This window comes from Melanaphis sacchari, unplaced genomic scaffold, assembly GCF_002803265.2.
Source record: "Melanaphis sacchari strain LSU unplaced genomic scaffold, SCAv2.0 Contig0_pilon_pilon, whole genome shotgun sequence".
Lineage (NCBI taxonomy): Eukaryota > Metazoa > Arthropoda > Insecta > Hemiptera > Aphididae > Melanaphis > Melanaphis sacchari.
Window position 1 is genome coordinate 11503485 of NW_020270366.1, and position 22559 is coordinate 11526043.

General features: G+C 26.8%; 1 protein-coding gene across 1 annotated transcript in view; it reads right to left on the reverse strand.

Annotated features, from left to right (window-relative positions):
• The window catches only part of LOC112591211 (protein Skeletor, isoforms B/C), a 33518-nt gene that overhangs the window by 7569 nt on the left and 3390 nt on the right, over nt 1-22559 (reverse strand). The window contains exons 2-6 of the mRNA XM_025334961.1: nt 11538-11678; nt 10726-10798; nt 10523-10631; nt 9166-9328; nt 8265-8524 (exon numbers count right to left, since the gene is read on the reverse strand). Of these exons, the coding sequence (XP_025190746.1) occupies nt 8265-8524; nt 9166-9328; nt 10523-10631; nt 10726-10798; nt 11538-11678 (746 nt within the window). The remainder of the gene's footprint in view (nt 1-8264; nt 8525-9165; nt 9329-10522; nt 10632-10725; nt 10799-11537; nt 11679-22559) is intronic.

Here is a 22559-nt window from a genome sequence, read left to right on the forward strand (position 1 = left end):
ATTTCAAACCACTGTTGGTAGTAGGAATTGAAATAATTGTTATCTGTATACTCTTTTTGAATTACACCGACCTTCATAATTTATAATGATTAATACTGTGTATATGTCAGACGAGAAGTAGCTACAAGTATACAGAGATTATACGAAGCAATAATGATTATTGCCTTTCTTCTACATGCTAGTTAAAACCTCGTAGTTTATCTAGCTTAATAATGGGCGGGTACTTAAAGAGAAACTGCAAAGAAAGTAGTATATAAATATATGTATATACATTTTGATAGATTACTTGAAATTGTTAGGCGCGCTTGTAATTGGATATCCGAGCTGAGAGAAAAAGTCATAGAATCAGAGTAAACAAAAAAAAAAAAAAAAAAATAGAGAGATAGATAGATAAAGAGATAGAGGGAAAAGACACGATACCTTGCACCTTACAGTGACTACACCTTAAAGGATTGGATTGGAATGCAAGTTTATAAGTCATTGACAGACCTATCAAAATTTAAAAACAAATTTTTAACCGTCAGTGTTACTGTCGCACAGCCATTATAAAATAATAATATACATAGGCGTAGTAGATTCTATTTATTATATTATACTTGACGCGGAGGTATTTTTATTTCGTTTTATCGAATGCGTTCATTATAATATTATTATACGCATCCCACGTTGGCGCGTGACGGCGCGGATAGTGAAGGTGTTTGTTATTATAGGTATACGTTATATTTTGTTCTCTTGCAAACAGCGTAATGTTCTCTCTGCGGGTCGTCCACGCCGGCTCGCGTGGTGTTGTGCAATACATACCATAAAATAGTTAGGTATACATAACGACAACATTGTAGCTAGCAATAATAATGATAATTATACATTTATAAATACATTTCGTTCAAATTGGAGTTTGAATACAGCGTGGTCACCGTTTCGAAAACATCGTACCTATATCCTTTAATGCATAGTCAGTGATAATGGCTTAATCGAGGTAAGATTAGTACGAACAATTCGTTTGTACGCGCGTTGATGTTTTAGACACTGGATCAGAACATACTTTGTATTCACGTGTGAAACATGTGTAACCCTATTTTACGAGTATATAGCAGACATAAAAAGTTGAAATTCTTTAAACTTAAAATCGGTCATGTATCTGAGTACTATAGGCTTCTAAATGTGTTTCGAGAATATTTACGATTTCAACAAATTAATTGAAATTTCAGTTTGTTGTAATTATTCGGATGTGCAGCTATAAACGTCAAGACTATTCGCAGAAAACCTGTACACAATTTTAGATTATGCCTTTATCTGCAGAAACAAGTTTTTTGCGTGAAAACAATAAATACCACCGAATTTTAGAATAATATTTTGTTTCGCAATTTGACGATACGGAAATTTATCTAAACGATAAAGATTCTAAATAGTGATGGACATCTGCAGACTATGATTGAGATAGTACCTTTACCTACAATATTTTCGTTACCATCAAAACGTGTATAGTGTACATGTGCCTAGAAAAATAGTAGAAAAATAGTTATTGGTCGCGTGTAGACGAATAATATCATTATTATTTTCAGTTTTCAAAATTATTTTTAAAATGTGCTCAAACGACGGTTCGATATAATAAGAAAGTGCACGGAAAGGCCGCGTCTTAGCATCGCCGAGACAATAGTTCACACGATGGATTGCTATAATAATAATAATAATAATAATAATAATAATAATAATTGGTCTCGCGCAAAGGTCACACACGACGACGACCGCAACGGCGTCGGTCGTATAATATAATTGCGCAACGCGACGGGGTTAGTCGGGCGCGCGTAGGAGTAGAGCGACGGCGGCGGGTGCGAAGAAGCGTCGGTCGCCGTCGTCGCCGTAACCGGTACGCGCAGCGTCGTCTTCGCGGTCGGTTTGGAAAACAATTCGTGCGCGACGGAAATCGAAAGAAGAAGACTCGTTGCGTAATGGCACAAACACTACGTTATATTACATTTTATTATTATTATTGTTATCGTCGTCGGTGCCTTCTTTTTGTCGGTCATAATCGCGCGCACCGACCTAATGTAATAACAACTCACTATGTGGATAATACAGCTATACCCCTTGGCCGTGCGGAGGCGTCGCGAACGACGTACTTCTTGACGTTATTGTATTACAATAAAATTTACCGGTGTTGCGTATTATTATTGTTATATTATTATTATTATTATGACTTTGCATGTATAGTATTACGATCGTTGTAAATTTAATTTTAAACATGTTATCATCTGTCCGCGTTTGACAATAGGACGTTCGAAAGTAAATGTTCGCAATATTAAACCGCGGGTTCTGGCCCGGATGGAACCGTTTAGAATGCTGTAAATATTTCGATGGGTCGCAAGAATGTATACGAAGACGTATACTGATAGCCGAAAATGTTATTTAAAACCTGATCATATCACGGCGACGATCAAAGAATTAACGTCCGTAACATAATATTAAGCTCGGAACAAAAATTAAGAGTAACACATAAACGTTATAATACGAACCTAATATATAGTTTGGATAATAGTTTTTAAATATTAAATTTCGTTGACGTATTAGTTGGACTAGTTATCCGGGTTTAGTTGGGTATTTTATTTTATTTCATTCACATCCTTTTAGAAGGTAGTAAAAAATAGATTTTTATGTTGCTTGTCAAAAAACGTAATACTAATTTATGTATCGTTTATTTTCTGTTTGTTTAAATAAGCTTTTATCATCCTTATAGATAAATGCACTAGATGATAATAATATTGTCTAAGTCACGCGGTGGGGTGATTACGAAGATTTTAGTATTGTTTCTCTACTTGTTTTGAAAATCAAGCACAGTTATACGAAATCACATTATTTTGATGGTAAAACTCCGAATCCTATATATTTAACTTATATTACTTGGAGTAAAAGTTGAATAAAATAAAGTAAAGTGAACTAAATATTTAAAGCTTATTTTAAAACAATATTGCATTTCCTCTTATTTTAATGTTCCAACCCTTTGAAATTATGAAATATCATGTAAATGTTTAAATCTGTGTTATAATCGTCTTTTTTTTAAATCGAATCGATAGCCGTTTGATAATAAATAGCAGTCTTATATTGATTTTTGGTATATTATTAAAAGGCTGTATGAGGTCAGTTATATATTAGATTTTTGTATGTTGTGTTAAAAAATAATATATGAATATTATATCATAGATACCTAACCTATTTATCGAGGTCTAAGGGATAGGTTTACATATAATAAATATTACTTAAATAATATTTTTTTAATATTTAAATTATCGATAACTTATAAAATTTAGTATTTACACACAAATCACGCAATGTTAAGAGATAAAGTCTAAGGATAAAGTTATTTTGGATACTCGTTTAATATTATTAATGTTAAATCTACATATATATTAAACAAAACTCTACTATTTCTCTATAATTGCGTATTATAAATTTATAAACAATAAACATAAAATCTTATTCAATCCTCAATCCTTGAGTATACCATTTTAGAAGCTTAAATCAAATAAAAGTTTAATTATATAATTTCATGTATAAAATAATGTGTTTGTGTTTCAATGTTTTATATTCTCTACACTTAGAAGAAAAACACATAAAATTAAAAGTTTATATTATTGTTACTAATGTTAGTTTATCGTTGATAAATGATATCATTAATAAAATATAATTTCAGCTCATATTTATAAAAATATTTAAATTTTGTACTAAAATGTATTCATTTCTGCCTCTTTTTGTCTTATTAAATATTTGTTAAACAATTATATATTATCTTTATGTACTTTATTAATATGTTCAAACATTTTTAAAACAATAAAGATTTATTTTGTGTACCATTTAAGTTACAGAAAATCCAAGATTAGTACTTACTGAACGTGCAGTGTCTAAATACTAAGCAGTTTTATATATTTTATGATTATAATTCATGGTTTATAGCGAACGTATAACATATTATTATTGTTTGTTTGAATTCAGCACTTCTACAATTACTAATGTAATTTCTCATTTCGCTAACGGCGTTAATAACAATTAAAAAAATAATAAAACGTAAGACTGGCGCTGGGTATAAATAATTGCATATCTAGGATACATACAGGTTCGTAAATGTGCGTGTTTTTAGACACATTAAGTTATTCTTATGGGTAATCAGCTAATAAAGCGAAAAAAAAAAATAGCGAATTAAAATTATCGAAAATAAAAATAACAAAACTAAATATTATTATTAAAAAATAATAAATCCAATGTTTAGGGGAAAACTCTTATTACATAATAATATAATCTTTATTAGTCTGTCATTATTATTGTGACTCAAGGTAATATCCGTTATCTATTTTATCGTGAATATTGTGTAGATCATCAAATAATTTGTACGAGTACGACGTTCGATAACGTAATAATCGTTGGCAAAGTGTTATGTTTATTATTTTATTTCTTAGTATTCTATTTTTTTAAATTTGATTTTGGAGTTATGGAATTTATTAAATCTAATAAAAATAAACTTTTACTCGTGTATAATAATTATACTTATAGAGAAGAAAAAATGTACAAGGAAACGAAGTATTGGAAATGTATAGATATGCGATGTAAAGGTCGATTAACAACTACTAGTAATAATAAAATTAAAAAAGAATCTTCAGAGCATAACCACGTTCAAGATATATGAAAATTAGAAGTAAAAAAAGAAGTCGAGAGAATGAAATCACTACTCACAAGCACTATCGTCACAAGATAATCCTTAATAAATAATCGCTTCATTACCCGGAATATCTAATTTAAAACTCATTTTAAGAAGAGTACGCCAACGTAATGATTGTGCACCGTCGAATCCTCAGTCACTTTTTTACCTCCAAATACTTGAAAGGTATACTTTAACTAAAAAGATGGAAGGAAATTCATGCAATACGATAGCGGCCTATTAGATGATCGTATTTTAATATTTTTTATTAAAAAAAATCTAGAATTAATGGAAAAATGTAATAACTAGTTCGTTGATGGTACATTTAAGTGCACTTCGACACTTTTCACTCAAATTTACACAATACATAATGATAATATATTGACAACCAATTCGTTGATACCTACTGTTCACGCTTTACCAAACAAATCATAAAAAACATATGTATACCTCCTTAATCAATTAAAAAAAATTAAATCAACTTTATTACCGAAATCAATTATGTCAGATTTTGAAATGACATAAATTAATGCATTTAAAGAAGTATTTTCAAATTTAAAACAAGAAGGATGCCATTTCCATTTTCCCCAATATATTTGACGTAAAATACAATAAATTAAATATATGACTCAAAAATATACATTAGATACGATTTTCATTACCGATATGACTTTTATTAGCATTAGTAAATGTACCAGAAAATCATGAGATGTGTTTGAAGAATTAATAGATTCACAATACTACACAGATAACGAAAACAGTTTACGACCACTTATTGATTACTTTGAAAACACTTGGATAGGTCGCCCAATGGGTCGAAGAAAAGGTCGTAGATTACCAAAGTATTCAATTAGTTTATGGAATTGTTACGATTCGGCAAGTACCTTATTGCCAAGGACTAACAATGTAGTAGAGGGTTGGCATAGAGGTTCCCGTTCATTACTTGGTTACTTTTTTAAAATATATTTTATTAAATTTATATTTTAATTCAATATAATTTATAATGTAATGTTACCTATTTAAGGTGCATATCTAACATAATGGACATTTATCGATGTGTTGAAAGATCAACAACATTTAGAGGACATTAAACAGGAACAGTTCATTGCTGGTGCAAAAAAACAAAAAAAAAAAATAAAAAATAATATAAAAACTGTTCAGAAAAAAAAATACGTAAATTAACTTTATCTTACAATACTATCGACAATATTAACTATTTAAAAGGTATCGCTACAAATGTAATTATATGATTTTGTGAATATTTTTATATTATATTTTTATACTTATACTTGTTATAATAATATTTTTTCGCTATTTTTGATTTCGTAATTATGTAAACTTCGCTTTTATTTTTTTTTTCATTATTTTGGTTTCGCTATTCTTCTTTTCGATTTTTTTTTTCGTCATTATGGCTTAGAATCATTGTTATGAGCGGTCCGTTTGTATTCTGTCTCGTCCTAATAACGAGAGTAAAGACGCGTTACCGATGACCGGTTACAACTAACGCAAGTCGAGACAATAAATGCATGCATTTAGGTAAGTATAATTTTAATTATATGTATACCAAGGCGTAGGTTATTGTTTAAGATTCGTATATTGTATTACAGATCGATTGAATAACAATTTGTTAACAGATAATATTTTCATAGATTCATATTATTTAATAATAATAATGCATAACGTTGTGTCGATCGCGGACGGTCGCGGGACCCGGTTAAGACTTGAACGACAAAACGTCGACGTCTGTAATATCATAATATCAAGTATTATACGCGATGCATCCGGTCAGTGGCTTAGATTTTTTGTTGCGGCCGGACCGGAAGTTTGACGATTGGCCTATACGTGGTGGCCAGCAATGATTGATGGATCTTCGCGGATTTGAGGGTCGTCGTCTGTTGCTGCTGCTGTTGCTGCAGACCCGTTACAGCCGCCACGGTTGGACCGATGACCGTCGGCATCTCCGGCTTCTGCAACACGGATAACGGAATGCGTTTCGATCAGCGCCTGCAATCGCTGCAGCTGCAACGGGTAGTGGATCGACTAGGCGGCGGCGATGGCGGTAGCGGCGGAAACGTACAATTCACGCATGTAATTTGGCGAATATTCGTAATGGGAAGATATATTTTTTTTTGTTTAGACTTTAGGAAAAGGAACGGAAATTCAGATATAATTAGACCACATTAATGTATCTTTGATATAGTTTTTTTTTTTAGATATTCCAAACAACTGCTGTAAGTACCGCAGAATTTTCGGTATTTACTTAATTAAAAAAATACTCAAATTTACACTCCTTATACATCTATACATGTATACATCATAATATCGTGTTGAGGAAAGCCGCTGACGTACATTCTTTTTAATCATCAAAATATTACCAGAAATTAAACCCTAAAATCTTTACAATGGTTTTTAAAAAGAATATTTTATATTTAATTTTTAAACACAAACATTATTTATGGTATTTTGTGTTTTAATAAAAATTGTTTTTACCTCGTTTATCTCTAATCAAACATGTATAGATAGAGATTTATATACTAAAATACTATGAGATATAGATGTAAGATATATAGTATTACAATAGTATAGGTGCGTTATAATATTTATAAAATATTGAGTACATTCATTATTTTATTATTATGACATCAATTCTCACTATAGTCTTAAGTATATATATTCGCAAGTTTAGTTGTAGTATGTTAATGGTAATAGATACATAACATTTAGTTATGTATTCCATGGACTTAACTCACTAACACTAAAATACGTATATATGATTCGATAAATGTAAGTAATTGGCTATATGTGGCGTAAATATTATAAACAAGTATATAATAATAATAATTTTAAAATACATTTGAAATCGTTTTTACACAATTTTTTTCATTTGGTATTGTGTCTTTATAGTTTACACTTCTGTTCGCATTAAACATAATACTGTTACGACGTAAAAGCGTATATTTAAAAATAAATCTACGAGTAAAATTGAATATTATTGTTTCTATTTTAATATTTTCAAATTAGAAATAGTACTTTAAATACATAGTTTAAACACTATATTATTACATATTATATCGTTAAAATTATTTCTCAGTCGTAGTGTATTTTTATGGTTTAAAGATTATACGTTAGAATTTTTGACTTTATATTTATATTTATATTTTAATATTTGTGTTATTATGTTTTGAAAAATAATTTTCATACTACGAGTATTTAAAATAATACATTTTTAATAAATAAGTATGATACTTAGTTTCTTTAATTTATAATTATGACTTAAATAATCAGTTTTCACAATATACAGCTAGATAGTAGATATATACGAAATATTTACATGTTTGGTTAGAAAATTGGAATCAGTTAAAGATAATATATGTTAAAAATACTACCAATACTCCATTCAAGTAAAACATAATGTATTTGCATGCATACTTCATGAATCTACATGAAGATGAACATGTACATTAGCATCTACATTTATTTTATCTTTGTGGAGAACAACACCGCACGAATGTCCGCCGAATACACTATTTTCGTGAATTATACGACAATAAATTATTATAATAACTTGTGTACTGACCTGTGGCAACACTCCAAGCATTTTCAGTGATGGGGGTACGCTAAGAACTGATGGCACGGTTACATGGCCAAAATCTACTGTAAAAGCCTCACACCATATACCGAAGTGACCAATATCGAATATGGTAAGATCACCCGGTAACGTTAGCACAATAGTCTTACGATCATACCGACGCAAAGGTACTTCTTTTCCATTCTCATCCGCCACCCTAATGCCCTGAGGAGTCGGTTTGTCGCCAGGGCCTACCCAAAACTTGGCATCTAAAAAAAAATCGTTATGGTCCAAATTAACTTTTACATACTATATGTGGTATTTATTTATTTGTTTTTATTTTTTAGCAATAAATAAATTAAATGTACTGCTATAGTAAAAACAACTTTTCATAAAGGATCTCATAGTTGGCAACTAATATTTTTTCGAGCAAAAAAATTTGGAAACACATTCTATCTGTTTCAGTAAAATATATGAAAGTTTTAAATATTCTACAGTAAAAGCCACACAATAGTTATATTTTTAAATGTTTAAAGTTTAAGGAAAAAGCTTAATGCGTGATCATGATATAAACTGCGGTTTTTCCTTTTTCTTTGAAATGATAATATAAAATTATTTAAAAAGGCTAAAATACCTACAGTTTTAATATTTTAATTTATTTTCTATGTAATATAACAGTTCACAACTATATTATGATTTAATATTTAATATTAATAATTAATATAAATATTAATTAAATCAAAAGGTTTCATAAGGTTATATAAATTAATTCAATTATTTTATAATTAAATTTTCTAAATACTAAAAGTAAACCCATTTATGCCAAGGTAAGAACAAATTTAAAATCAATTTAATTGTATATCGATAATAATTAATTATTATTTATTGTTGTAATATTGTTGATCGTTACCTGGTGCTTCACCATCGTAGGAAAATCCTGGTATCAGCAATGTCTGTGCATCAACTACGACTATGTTTTCAGAAGAAACTCCGTGAATTCCGGACAAACTATCGATTTTTTGAGGTTTTGGGTAATCCAGATTGTAAGGAATTTTTACGTCTCCAAAATTAACCTTTTAAAATACAAATATTTAATAAGACATTGTGTTGTAGAAAGAGTATTTGAAGTATTTCTATAAACATACAACATTATGATATGGGTATAAATGGGTAGGTTTTTAAAAGTTGTACTAATAAATTATCTATGTAACATTAAAGTGTCAAAAAAATAGAAATATCCATGATTTTAACTAATTTGATGATAAGAAATTAGAAATTAGAATATTGTAATCTTTTATTTAAAAGACTTCATGATGTACCTATATATGTAATTAAAGATTGTAATGATGATATTATTATTATTATTATATAATTTCAATCAACCGTTTTATTATTGTGTAGTATGTAACCGTTTATTAGATAGGAATCAATCGAAAGTATACAGATTATTTTAACACAAAACGTTGAGTTTAAATGTTCGTAATTAAATGCGGCATTGCGCTCTTAAGTGCTCGTATAATTATTTCGGAGGCAGCCGTCGGCGATGGCCATCAGAAGGTCGAAGATAAAGCGATTTGTTAACATGCCTTTCTACGACGATATAGACACGACATTAAAAATAGTAAAAAAATAATAATTCTCAGTACACGGCATTTTAATTTTGTTTATTACTTTTTCTTTTTTTTCATCGTATTACAATATAACCGGCTCGTTATTTGACGGTTATTAAGAATTGGAATGGCAAATTAAACAAGTGACCGAGAAAGCACATTTACGAACGAGTGTTTTCAAGCTGTTTTTTGATTTGGTTTCATTAAAGCAACTACGGAGGCCTTACATGATATAGCAGTGTACACGTATAATATACGCGTATGAATTAACCGGAGAAAGTGGTCAGGACCGTCTGCTACCGTTAGGTATAATATTATATGTTTGCATATTATATGTACTCTGTTTGAACCGAACGAACACCACAGATATGTTTTTATCACGATAATCCATACCTATACAGAATGTGTAATACGAGGTTTCTCTAATAAATGATATCGATATGAATTCCAAACTCACATACGTGTATACAACAAAACGTATACATAATGTGTGTATGTGTGTTTGTGTGTGCATGAACATATAACTATGGTATGTGCTAGTATTAATTTGTGTAAATGTGCATAAATAAAGCTCTTCCTGTTAGTCGAGTACAAAAAACTGGGCAGACGACAAACGTGGCGGCCGAACTCGTTATTTCGTCTATAATATGCACTCACCGAGAAGTCTTCGCACCAAACGTAAAACCACTTGATATCGTGCAGTGTCAAACCCTCCGGCAGAGTGATTGTCAAGTGTTCATTTCTATACCGTTTCAGCGGGTTAGTTCTGTGGCAAGAAAAAAATAAATTCATATTTAAAAAGGGTTTTTTTTTTATGCGAACAGAATGTGTATAATAATAATAATAGTAGTAGTACTCACGTTGCTTTCTCGTCACGAATCCTATATCCGTTGACGCCGGGTTGTTTGCCATTGGAACCATAAAAATATGCGGCTGAAAACACGCATACAATATTGTCGTGTAGAATTTAAAATGTGATATAATTGAAATAAATAATTATTATTATTTATGTATAAATATTTTTTAATTTTATATCTAACCCAATTTAATTTAATAAAATATAAATTATTGTTTTATCCACTAGTTTGATCGATACATAGATGATATACTATTGATGTCAGTCTTTCAAATTTGTTAGCTGACAAATGTATTTTAGTTGAATAATAATTAATAGGTAATGGAAAATTGGATACTATATAATAAATCCAATCATTGACACCATTACAAAATGTAGAGCTTGAAAATCGCATTAGTTTGTGTAATCGAATCAATACATATGTTATCATACTTCAGTTGTTTTTAAATTAAATTGTTTGTATATAATAACAATTATTAAATAAAATAATAAATAGTTTTATAATAGATGAATTCTCCCTCTTCCAATGAAAAAATATATAAGTATAAATAATATTTCGTGAATACAAAAATATAGAAATTAAATATATTTATCTATTTTAATATTTTTTTAAAGTTAAATTATCTGTTCAGATTAAATAAATACCGTAAAGCACTAATTTAAACTTTATTTTATTATTGATACGTATTTAATTAAATTAGTTTACTTAAATATTGGCTTAAAATTATTTTTAACGCTTTCTGTTATAGCTACATCTGAGCTTGTTATCAAACGATGTCAACTATGCACTACTAAACAGTAAAAAGTAATGATTACCTGGTCCTTCACCGTCGTAAACAAAATTCCTGATGTGCAAGGTTCTAGCGTCTACAGCATATACGTCTCCACCTAAACCATGGTGATAAGACTTCAAAGGGCCTAAGTATTTTCCATAATATTCTGAGGCGCTAGATACAGCTGAAATAAAAAAATAAAAAATACAATATTATACCTAATAAATGTATTTTATTTAACGTATAAAATAAAAAAAATACCTACATCATCTAGGATTTATAAAATTAAAAATGTCTAAAACTTAGTAAGAAACCTTGTATTATTTGAATATAATTGGAGTATGTAATATGTATCTTCTATAACTTTTTACGTTTGTATTTTACCCGATGAATTGTAATTATTTTAAACAACTTAAATATCTTTAATAACTAACATGGTTTTTAATTTTTTTATTAATTAAAAATAAAAATACAAGTGTAGTTCAGTATAAAACTAATGTCTACATCGGAAACATTCTGTGAATGTTATAGTTATTTGTATTATGTATATTCATAATGACCGTACAAGCGTATAGTGCACGTGGCATTATAATATCTGTCAATGATTATAGTTCAAGGTTTGAATTGCATAAGGTTCACAATTAAAGTGAAAGTGTAAAAATTTAGAAAGGAGAGTTTCAATAATGTTCAACTTAGAAATTTAAAAAATCTACTTTAAAATGTTGTGGCGTTTAAATTTGTTTCTTGGATACCTAATAAAATATAACACCCTGCAGCCGGCGTTAACTATTTGTTTTTCGTTAGACTCATACTTGAACACGAATACATATTTCTGAAAGCTGATTGGAAATGAAAAATTAACATACAATTATTATACTAGCCAATAAATCATTGTCATTTTTTTCGGTAATATAGAATGAAAGTTTTCAAAAAACAAATTTTTACATTAAACAAGGATTAATTTTATATAAAAAAACAAAACATACAAGAAATTACCAGATTAGTGATTTATTATTTTGAAAATATAGTTTATAATTTTATAAGTATAAGTATTCGTTTTCGAAATAATTTTAAAGAACTATCTAGTTATTTTTATGATGTGGTAAGGCAAGTTTGTTTATTTATCGCATTTTTTTTGAGAACAGTTGATTTATATTTCATAATGTTATCTAAATTAATCGTGTTTGTTCAGACCTTGGTTATCGAAAAACCCTTTGTCGAAATCAATACGTCATATATTATGATATATTTAATTGTATTAGAACTTTATATTTTTATTGCTGAACAGTTAATATATTATTGCAAACGGTCTATTGAAAGAAACAGGTTACAAGATAATATTATTGTTTCGGGTCAGGTCACACATAAAAATTAAAAAATAAAAATTATTACAAGATCATAATCCGCATAAACCGTAGATGGCCCAATAACCTGCATACGTATATCATCGTACATAATTTATGTACAGGACGTACACGACGGATACGCATATATAAATATGTATATACAATATACATACATACATACATACTTGTATATACATAAACACGATCTAATGTGGATGAACATGTTTCGCTATGTTCAGTCGGTAGTCATGATAAACAATTATCGCACACATTTTCAATTAGAGCGGAAGAAAATTTTAATTACTAGTCTCATGTGTAGTGTAATACGTATAACGGATATCAACGAGACCATAACGACGAATTGGTAAAAAATAGAGGGACGCATTTATAGTTACTTTACTGATGTCACATAGATTACAATATAATATAGGCGCGTGTATGGACGGTATAAACGAGTCGGAGTACTCTAAAAAGGCTGCCGGGTATTGTGGGATGAACGCCAGGAGGAGAGGAAGTCTTCTACACGATGCATTTGCGTTAGAAGTTTTACATGTCACCTTGTATGAAAACGCTTTTGTAGTCGTCGGCAATTTTAATCATGTCAACCTAGTATATAGAATAGAGTGGAAAATCTGTTGACCTGTAAAGTACCCGATTGACTTTTCTATTACACACAATACACGCTTATATAATATATATATATATATATATATATATATTACAGTGCAACTCCTTATTTCTAAAGAAACTTCACGCTTTTTTGCGGATCGTATATATCTATGGTTGATCGTATTCAATCCAATTATTTATATATCGAATTGGTCACCATCATATGGGTTACTAAAAAAGTACCTAACCGTAGAGTTTTTTTTCTATTTAGTTACCAAGATTGAAGATACCATTTTTTATATACAAGTAAGGCGAATTTTAATCGTTTTAATTGAAAATCGATCCGGATCCAAGATATGTTTGCACGAATAACATTGAGAAATGAATAGTTTTACGTACTTCATTTTTATCTCTGCTGTCCATTGTTCTATTTATTATTATTATTTTTGTTTCATTATTATTATACCATCAATAATAAATAATAATAACATTAAACGACAGTGAATTGCACATATTATCATAACAATAGAAGTTTGATTTTATGTATTCTCCATTACATTTCGACGATGCTTGAAATTTTAGTAGAAAGTCGATTTGGGCGGCCGAATAAGGATAGGTACTTTTAGTAAACGATAAAGTCGTGTCTACCCCATATACACACGATGTATTTCGAACAAATGCTGCATTGATAAAGCTGAAACGGAAAGATCCCAAACTTGGGCATCATTACATAATATCATACACGAAATTCAAAACCGAAATCGAATTTAAATTATTTTTTATTGTGATGGTTATTGCATTTATTCGGTCATAACATACACAATGCAATTAGTAAATCATGAAATTCTATTGCTGTGTGTATAGTTAGTTTCATCTATAAATAACGTAACATAAATATTATTGTTGAAAAATTAGTATGTATTTACACTCTAACTACAATCTAACTAATTATTCAAGTTACATAATAACTTATATTAAACAGTTTATATTTTGAAGTGAAAAAATAATGATTATTCAATTTTATACAATAACAAATTGTAAGTGCATTGTATTATTACTCTCAGTACTCACTCAAACTACAATATAATTATGTACTTTTGATATTAAACTTAAAACCACCTTAATTAAGACTATTTAGATCACAGAATCCACAAAATTCTTTAACGGGCATCAGCTTATAATAAATATGAAATTTTCAGATGACAGTAACACTGTTTTTATAACGTAGTATAAATTTAAAATTGTTTTAACCAATAACAAATAATTAGTGAAATTTATTACTTAATCATTAATGTAAATCAAAACTTTTAAAAAAATGTTTCTGTAAATAATTAGAACTTTAGGTATGAATTATAATGCCGTTTGAAAATTAAAAGTATATATTTTTTAAAATCTCGATATTAGGTTAAGACGATGTGCACTTATAAACCTTCCATTAGTGTTACAGATATATTTAAACGACGTCTCATTTGGTTCATTTGAAACTTTGAACACATTTTAAATGATCGATTCACGCGTGTAATATAATACATTTTATTCCCGCTTTTCTAGCAGCGAATTCAATACATTTGCCTTTGCAATATGTGTTTCGATAGCTTCGCAATTTGGAATAACAAAAGTTTTTCTACTTCCAATAGGAACGTTGAATATAGTGAATATTTTTGTTGTCGTTTGGAATATGACTGCCAAGGACAACGGCGGTGAACGGGATATTTTACAACGGTTTTTATTATTATTATTTTTTATTTTTTTGTTATTAAATACGGTATCGTAATAATATAGTCCAGTGACAGCAGTCACTCGTATAAGTTTCGAAAGTGCGAGGGCGATTAAATACAAAAAAACGTTTCTTTCCGATAATGATTTCATTATCTCATATAAACGTATGCGCGTGTGTGTATGCTATAATTATATTATATGTATACTGCAGATAAACCTGTATTATGAAAGGCGTACACAACTGTAACATCGACAAATGTGTCAATAAATTCTACATGTATTGAATGAAGGTTTCAGATCAACCCTCCTGATTCCTTACAATAATTCGGTTAAGTAATTTTATGTGTCAGAAACTAATAAGCAATCTTCAATGGCTTAAGTTTCATAAGAAATTTGTCGATATGTTTATAAGATACGTAGAAAATACGAGGAAAAACTTTTTGAAAACATATTTAAGTACTAAGTAGTTAATTTTATCATGGGCCTTCCCATATCTTTGATTTATAATAATAATTAATGAAAATTATATTCAGTAATCAAATTAATAAACAAAAATACTATTTATCGTTTTCACAAAATAAATTATTAATATCATCTCCATAAAAATTGCATTGAGCATATTTCTATAATTCTATAATATTATACAAACCACGTTATGTGAAACTTATAAGCTATTTAACTGATAAGTGTGTTTGTATGTTACTGTTTTCTTTTCAATTTATTAAAAAAAAAAAAAAAAAAAAAAATGAAAGCATGCAACTAAATAACAACAGTTTTTATTATGGTTGTATGTTTTAGTATTTTTCTTTTAATTTAGTCATTATTTTTTTTTGTAAATTTATTTTAGAATTTTGATAAAAATAAAAAATTTAATTATTATCAAAAAATATAAATCAACCTTATAATTTCAAAAATAATATCTATAAGTTATGTGGATTATTTTAAGTGATTATGGAACTTATTAAAACGTATTAATACCTCGATATCATAATTTAAGTCACCACTGTCTGCGTGTCACTGTATCGCTATAAATAAGAAGTGTTGAATATTGATGTTAGCTCCTTCCAAAAAACAAAATTTTATTCATGATCGAAAGATAATTTTGTCACGTGACTTGACATGTGTTTGGCTGAGTTCATAAAATTATTGAAACGTAAATCATATAAAAAAGGACGTATTCCTTCATTTTAATCACGTGCAATTGATCAATTCGCTGAAAGTTCGAACCCATTTCTTTTTTCGAACACATTTGTCATATAATATGTCATCTACAGTTTATTTCGATTTATTAGTTATTTTATTATTAATGTAATAACATGTTTTAGCTTTATCATTGATAAAGTATAAACATGAAAAAAAAATGGTTTCATATTTTTATTGCTTACTAAAATGTATAGTCAGAAATATAATTTAAAGCTAGAGTACAGATATTTATAAAACGATTTAGAGTTTAATCAAAAATATTTTTATTATATATTATATACATATAAAACTATACCCATACATTGATAATTATTATTTATTACAAACTTAAATTAAATATTAAAGTATAGCTTACGTAGTACATATTTAATAAAAAACTAAAACTAAATAGGAATTGTAATAAAATTAATATTTATTGTATTTATGATTTCACAATCCTACAGATTTAAAATATTAAAATTGTTTGATAGAGTTCAATCATGTTATTTCAATATTTAATAACTTACATTTAATAATGCGGTACTTTTAATTTTTTTTATTAGTATTTATTGTATAAAAATTAAAACATGATTTAACATGAAATTATTATTTTCGTATAATAATATGTAAAATACTTTTAAAAATTACAAAAGTTCCTTTAATAATTTATTTAATTAATTGGATTTTTTGTTTCTCAATTATTTATGTTTATAGAAATAAAATAACTGTTGAACAATTTAAAAGTAATAATAGGATTTAATTTAAAAAAAAAAAGGAATTTTATTAGGTATTTAATTATAATTATGAGCATTACAATTATTCAATTATTGACTAAACATAATAAGGAAAATTTAACTTTGAAGTAGTGAATGAGCTAAAAATTAAAACTTTGAATGATTTAAAAATATAAATTTATCACATAATCAATTAATTTTTTTAAATTTTATCAGCGATTTTTAGAACTATTCTCGACTTTTAGGGTATCTATTGTAATAGGTACCTATTTATGATAATACAATTTTACTTGATGTTATTTATAATGTGTTATTGAGTTTATATTATTTGAATAAAACCATTAAACAATTTTAAACATATTAAAACAATCATTTTCTTTTTGTAAACTCTAAAGTAATTTTTTTTAATAAATCAAGATAAATATTATACTAATTATAGTAAATTGTATTAATAGATATAAAATAATTTGATTGTGATTGGAAATTATAAGCTTTATATTATTTCTTGTTATAAATTCTAATCAGTAGATTATTTTAAATACATATTTTTAGACTTTTTAAAAAAAAAAATCTTAAGATTATTTATATTCTTTATATTTTTTTATTTTTATATTTTGGCTATAAGAAATTAAATATAAGATATTTCGTATAATATGAATATCTAACTAAAATAATTTCCAAATTGAACTATAAAAAAAATAAATATATTCACCCCATTATTTTTTAATTTAATGAATAAACATAATTGTAGTTGAGCAGTAAGTATAAAATTAGATTTAAAACTATTGCTAACTTTTAAATTACTTTATAATATATAAAGATATTACTGTTCTAACAATATTATTAGTTTATTGTCATATAATAATATTATAGCAACTATTTGTACTATAGTTACTTGACTTGAATCATCAAAGTTTCTTTTGTGGATTTTTTTTTTTATAGTTATTATAAATTATAATGTTATAGACTTTTAGGATTACGCTAAATAACCCTACCTTTATTTTTAACCATAATGGATCTGTTCATAATATTGTGTATACATTGTATTATTATTCAAACGTAAAATAATACTGGCATTTTATCTTTAAGTTTAAAAACTAAACATTAGCAAAATTTGTCAAGATAGTTTAAAGTTCATTTTTTTTATTGAAAATGGGTTTAAATTGGTTTTAATAGGACTAATAGAGTCAATAGTTATAAAAATATCATAATATTTTAAATGTACATACATTTTTTATATACAAATTAAAAAAATATTGCACATTTATAACAAACACATAATATCATTCCATTACTGTGAATAATTTTTATTGAATATTTGCTGTTACATATTATTATAATATTATTATGTAAGCATCGTATTGTATACTATAAATAAGTGCGTTCTATTTTTTTAAAAATTAAATTGTGTTATCGATAACCATCGTGAAACACTAAATAAATTTGTAAACCGGATTCAGACTACGTTAAAGAATTATTATTTTCGACAGGTGGAAAGTGATCGTGGTATTCAGTAGTTATTTGAAACAAACCTTAGGTCTTTACTTGTTTAATCAAACTTACCAAAGGCTATATTATTATTGAATTTGTATATTATTATTATTATTATATACATATATTATACAGTACTATATTTATATGTGCATTGAAAATAATCAATAAATAAATTGAAGAGGAAGTAAAATAGTGTCCGTTATTGAGAGATGTTAGAAAACAGAGATTTCACTTTTTTAGGTATAAAATACAAAAGTCAAGAAACAAATTGTAAATTTTCCTAGTAAAATTATTATTTTTACTCAATAATAATTGTAATAGAACTTTATGTAATTTCTAATGATAAAATCCGTACTAAAAATGTATTCGTCTAAATCATCGATGGTGGGCGATTACGATCTGAGATAACAGCACAACCGAGGCAATAACATTTAATACGGTCTTAAATCCATTTAGGCCATTAAGTGCTACCGTCGCGCACACTAATGTCGTCGTTACAGTATTTCAATCTCTCTCTCTTTCATTAAACTAAATATTTATGTTTTCCGTATTATCATTATTATTGTTACTATACGTCCGCACACATAATATAATAATATTATATTATAATACATGTCTATGTTCCCAAAGTATAGTGGTTGTTATAAATTTCGCGTAAAACGCGCTCGCTTCCATTATCCAGTGACCGCGGAATTGGCACGAGGTGTTTGGATTGCTCTTGGTTTGACTAATTTATTTGGTTTCGGCAAGACGGGTCGTGTTGCGGTCAAAAGCGGTTCAGTGCCGTAGTGTCCGATAGTAATTAATAATTGGGGCGACTGATAAATCATCAGCCAAGCTGCAATTTGCGCGTGAATGCTTTTGGAAAACCGTGCAGAGTTTAGCAGCGCAAGCCACAGAAAAAAAAAACAATTAAAAAAATACCAAAAAAAAAAAAAAATACTAACGTATAAAATATAATGTATGTGTGTGTGAATATAATATACATTATACATGCATACATACATACGTATATAGTATATACATATACGTTCAAATGTGATCATCATTGCCAATTTCTCTTTGTTCGGGCGTAAATTTTCCATCAGTGTGTCCGACGGTGACAATAGCAGTTTTATTTATAAACGATACCTATATAATATTTACTTTATCCTCCCTAAACCTCATTTTAATCTTGTTTATATCTTTAAACATACAATATAATTATTACATTTTATATTATGCATGTACCCACTATACTCGTGTAGTCGTGTGTATACTTATCCACGTTTTTATATTTTATTATATGTATTATAGGTAGGTACTACGAAAATTGGTTGGAATTTTATTAGAAAAGTCGGAACGCACATATCATTATATTGATTTAGTTATAAGCTCTTTGTACGTAGGTTCCGTAATATCCTTTAATCTTATTACTTGATAATTACATTATATACGTACTGTGATGCTTAAGTGTGGTTATTATATTATTTTAGAAATGTTCGTATTATAGTTTGTACTTGAACTCTGCAGACTATGGAAATAGAATTGCATAGTATAACAAGCCACGTCATTTGTTAAAATTAAATTTCTTTTATAGTGTTGTGAGCATTTAAGTTTTATTAAAATTTTTAATTAGGTTATCCCCCTTAACCTATTTTCAAATCGTCTGAAAAAAAATTCAAAAAACAAATTTATCAAGTTTTATATTAATTAAAATTAAAACATTAATTCTAATGTGATACTTTTTTTAAGATTATATTAATTTATGAGTATGTTCAATTATCTAATTATTGTATTAAATTAATACAAAATAATATTAATAATAAATATTAATATCTAATAATAAAAAATAAATAATAATTATTCTTCTACTATTTTTTAATTATAAGTTTAAAAACTTTGAAATATTTTTGATCAAATAACAAAAAAGTCAAGATATTACAAGTCAAAATTATAGATTTGATAAAAATATAAAATATTTAAGAATTAATTTTTCCTTGAATATAATGTACCTATAATAAAATGACCTTCATTTTTCGAAACGCTAAAAACTAAAAAGTCTTTTGTAATAATTTAATTTACGAAAATTCTTTTGGGTATATTTTATGTTTTATTCTTACGATCTAAAAATTAAAAGACTATCTAATTTACATATGGATTATCGGTTTATTTTATTTTTATGTGAATTGCTATATGTAATTATAAAAAGAAGTAGAATGTAAATTAAATTAAAAACATACCTATGTGTAGTGTAAACAAAAAATTATCTTAGAGAAATCATCTAAGTATATTTTATATATTTGCACATGGTAAAGATGGTTGAGAAGTTTGCTCAGTTTATTTTTACTAGCAATATTAAATTTTATTCATCTTGTTAAATAGTGCAAGTATTTTAGGTTAATGAATTCCGCATGGTTGTTAAATAAAAAATAAAAATTCAGATTAATATTAATTTTTAGTAATCTGTTAAATGTATAGTTTAAAAATAATGAATTACTGAATTTTTTAATATAGAAAAAGGTAATGAGGTTTTTAAAAAAAGTATATTTAAGTTTTATTATTATTTTAATATATACATTACAAAATTATTTAATAAAATTGTGAATAGTTGAACGAATGAAAGAATAATTTTTGTGTATCAGTAAACTAATTTATGTTATTACAAATCATTTTTCCAGTAATTATTCCCATATGATAAGCATTACATATTTATCGAAATCTATGGGAAAAATACAATTAGTAATATTATGATCTACGGGCAATATTAAATTTATAATTTTAATTTAAGTCTTCAATTTTATATATTTTTTTAAACATTTTTTATCACTTATTTAAAATATGTTATTTTAATCGATAGTTAAATTGGGAATTTTAGATTGTGTATTTTGAACTGTTATGTATCCGCTGAGGTACGATATCATCTCAGTTGAGAAAGAGAATATAAATATTTTGGCAAAATGAACTAGGTATTGTTTTATTTGTTTTTATGAAATACCTACCTTGTTTATAAAATTAATTAATAATATATTATAATTTTTAATTTCTTAGCGATTTTTCACTTAAATTGCTCTAATTATTTTCAAAATTATTTTTTATTATTATACATAGTTACACTTCATAGTACATACTTTTAAATTTAAATGTCTTCATATCAAATGATTAAATGAGAACTTATTTTTTTTCAAGTTTATTCCAGAAAACTTGTTTACTTTGGAAAATTAATATAAAATAAAACTTACAACGTATAAATTTTAGATCCACTTCATGTTTTTTTTGCATAATTATCACATTACATTATCCACTTGACAAAGAAGAATTAAGTATTGAGGTCCATACATTATTTAGAAATATTTCACTATATGAGTATAAAATATATTTAGGTATTCTCATTTTCCCTAAATTTTCAATGACCTAAATATATAATTTATGTGAAATTAAAAATTTTACTTATAAATTACTTTGATGATTGTAATTAAAGTAAAATAATACTACTCGTCTATCACTATTAAAAATATTTTGGGATAATTATGCTATATTTTAGTCTTGTCTATCTATACTCTTCGTTATTATTCATTAAAAAAAAACATTCAAGCACAATATGTTTCAGCAGTTAATATAATATTTAAACCGCTATTATTTGGCTTAAATAATGATTAACTATACGTATAAGACTTTAAAATTATGCAATTTTGTAACCCAATGAAATAATATTTAAAACCTATAATTATAGTATAAATCAAAATATTTTTAAGTATAAAAATGTGAAAAATAAGAAACATGTTTCATTAAATACAATTAAGTCGATAATATCTATTGCTTTATTATGCGGTTATTAAAATTATAAGGTCTACATATTATTTTGAATAATTTAAATTTTACATAACGGTATCCCCCTAGTATACATCGAATATTGTTATATAAATTACACCTAATCGATTTAATGAACGAAATAAATTTATTGATTTAATGGTTTTCTCGTTGATTTCAAACAATTCATCG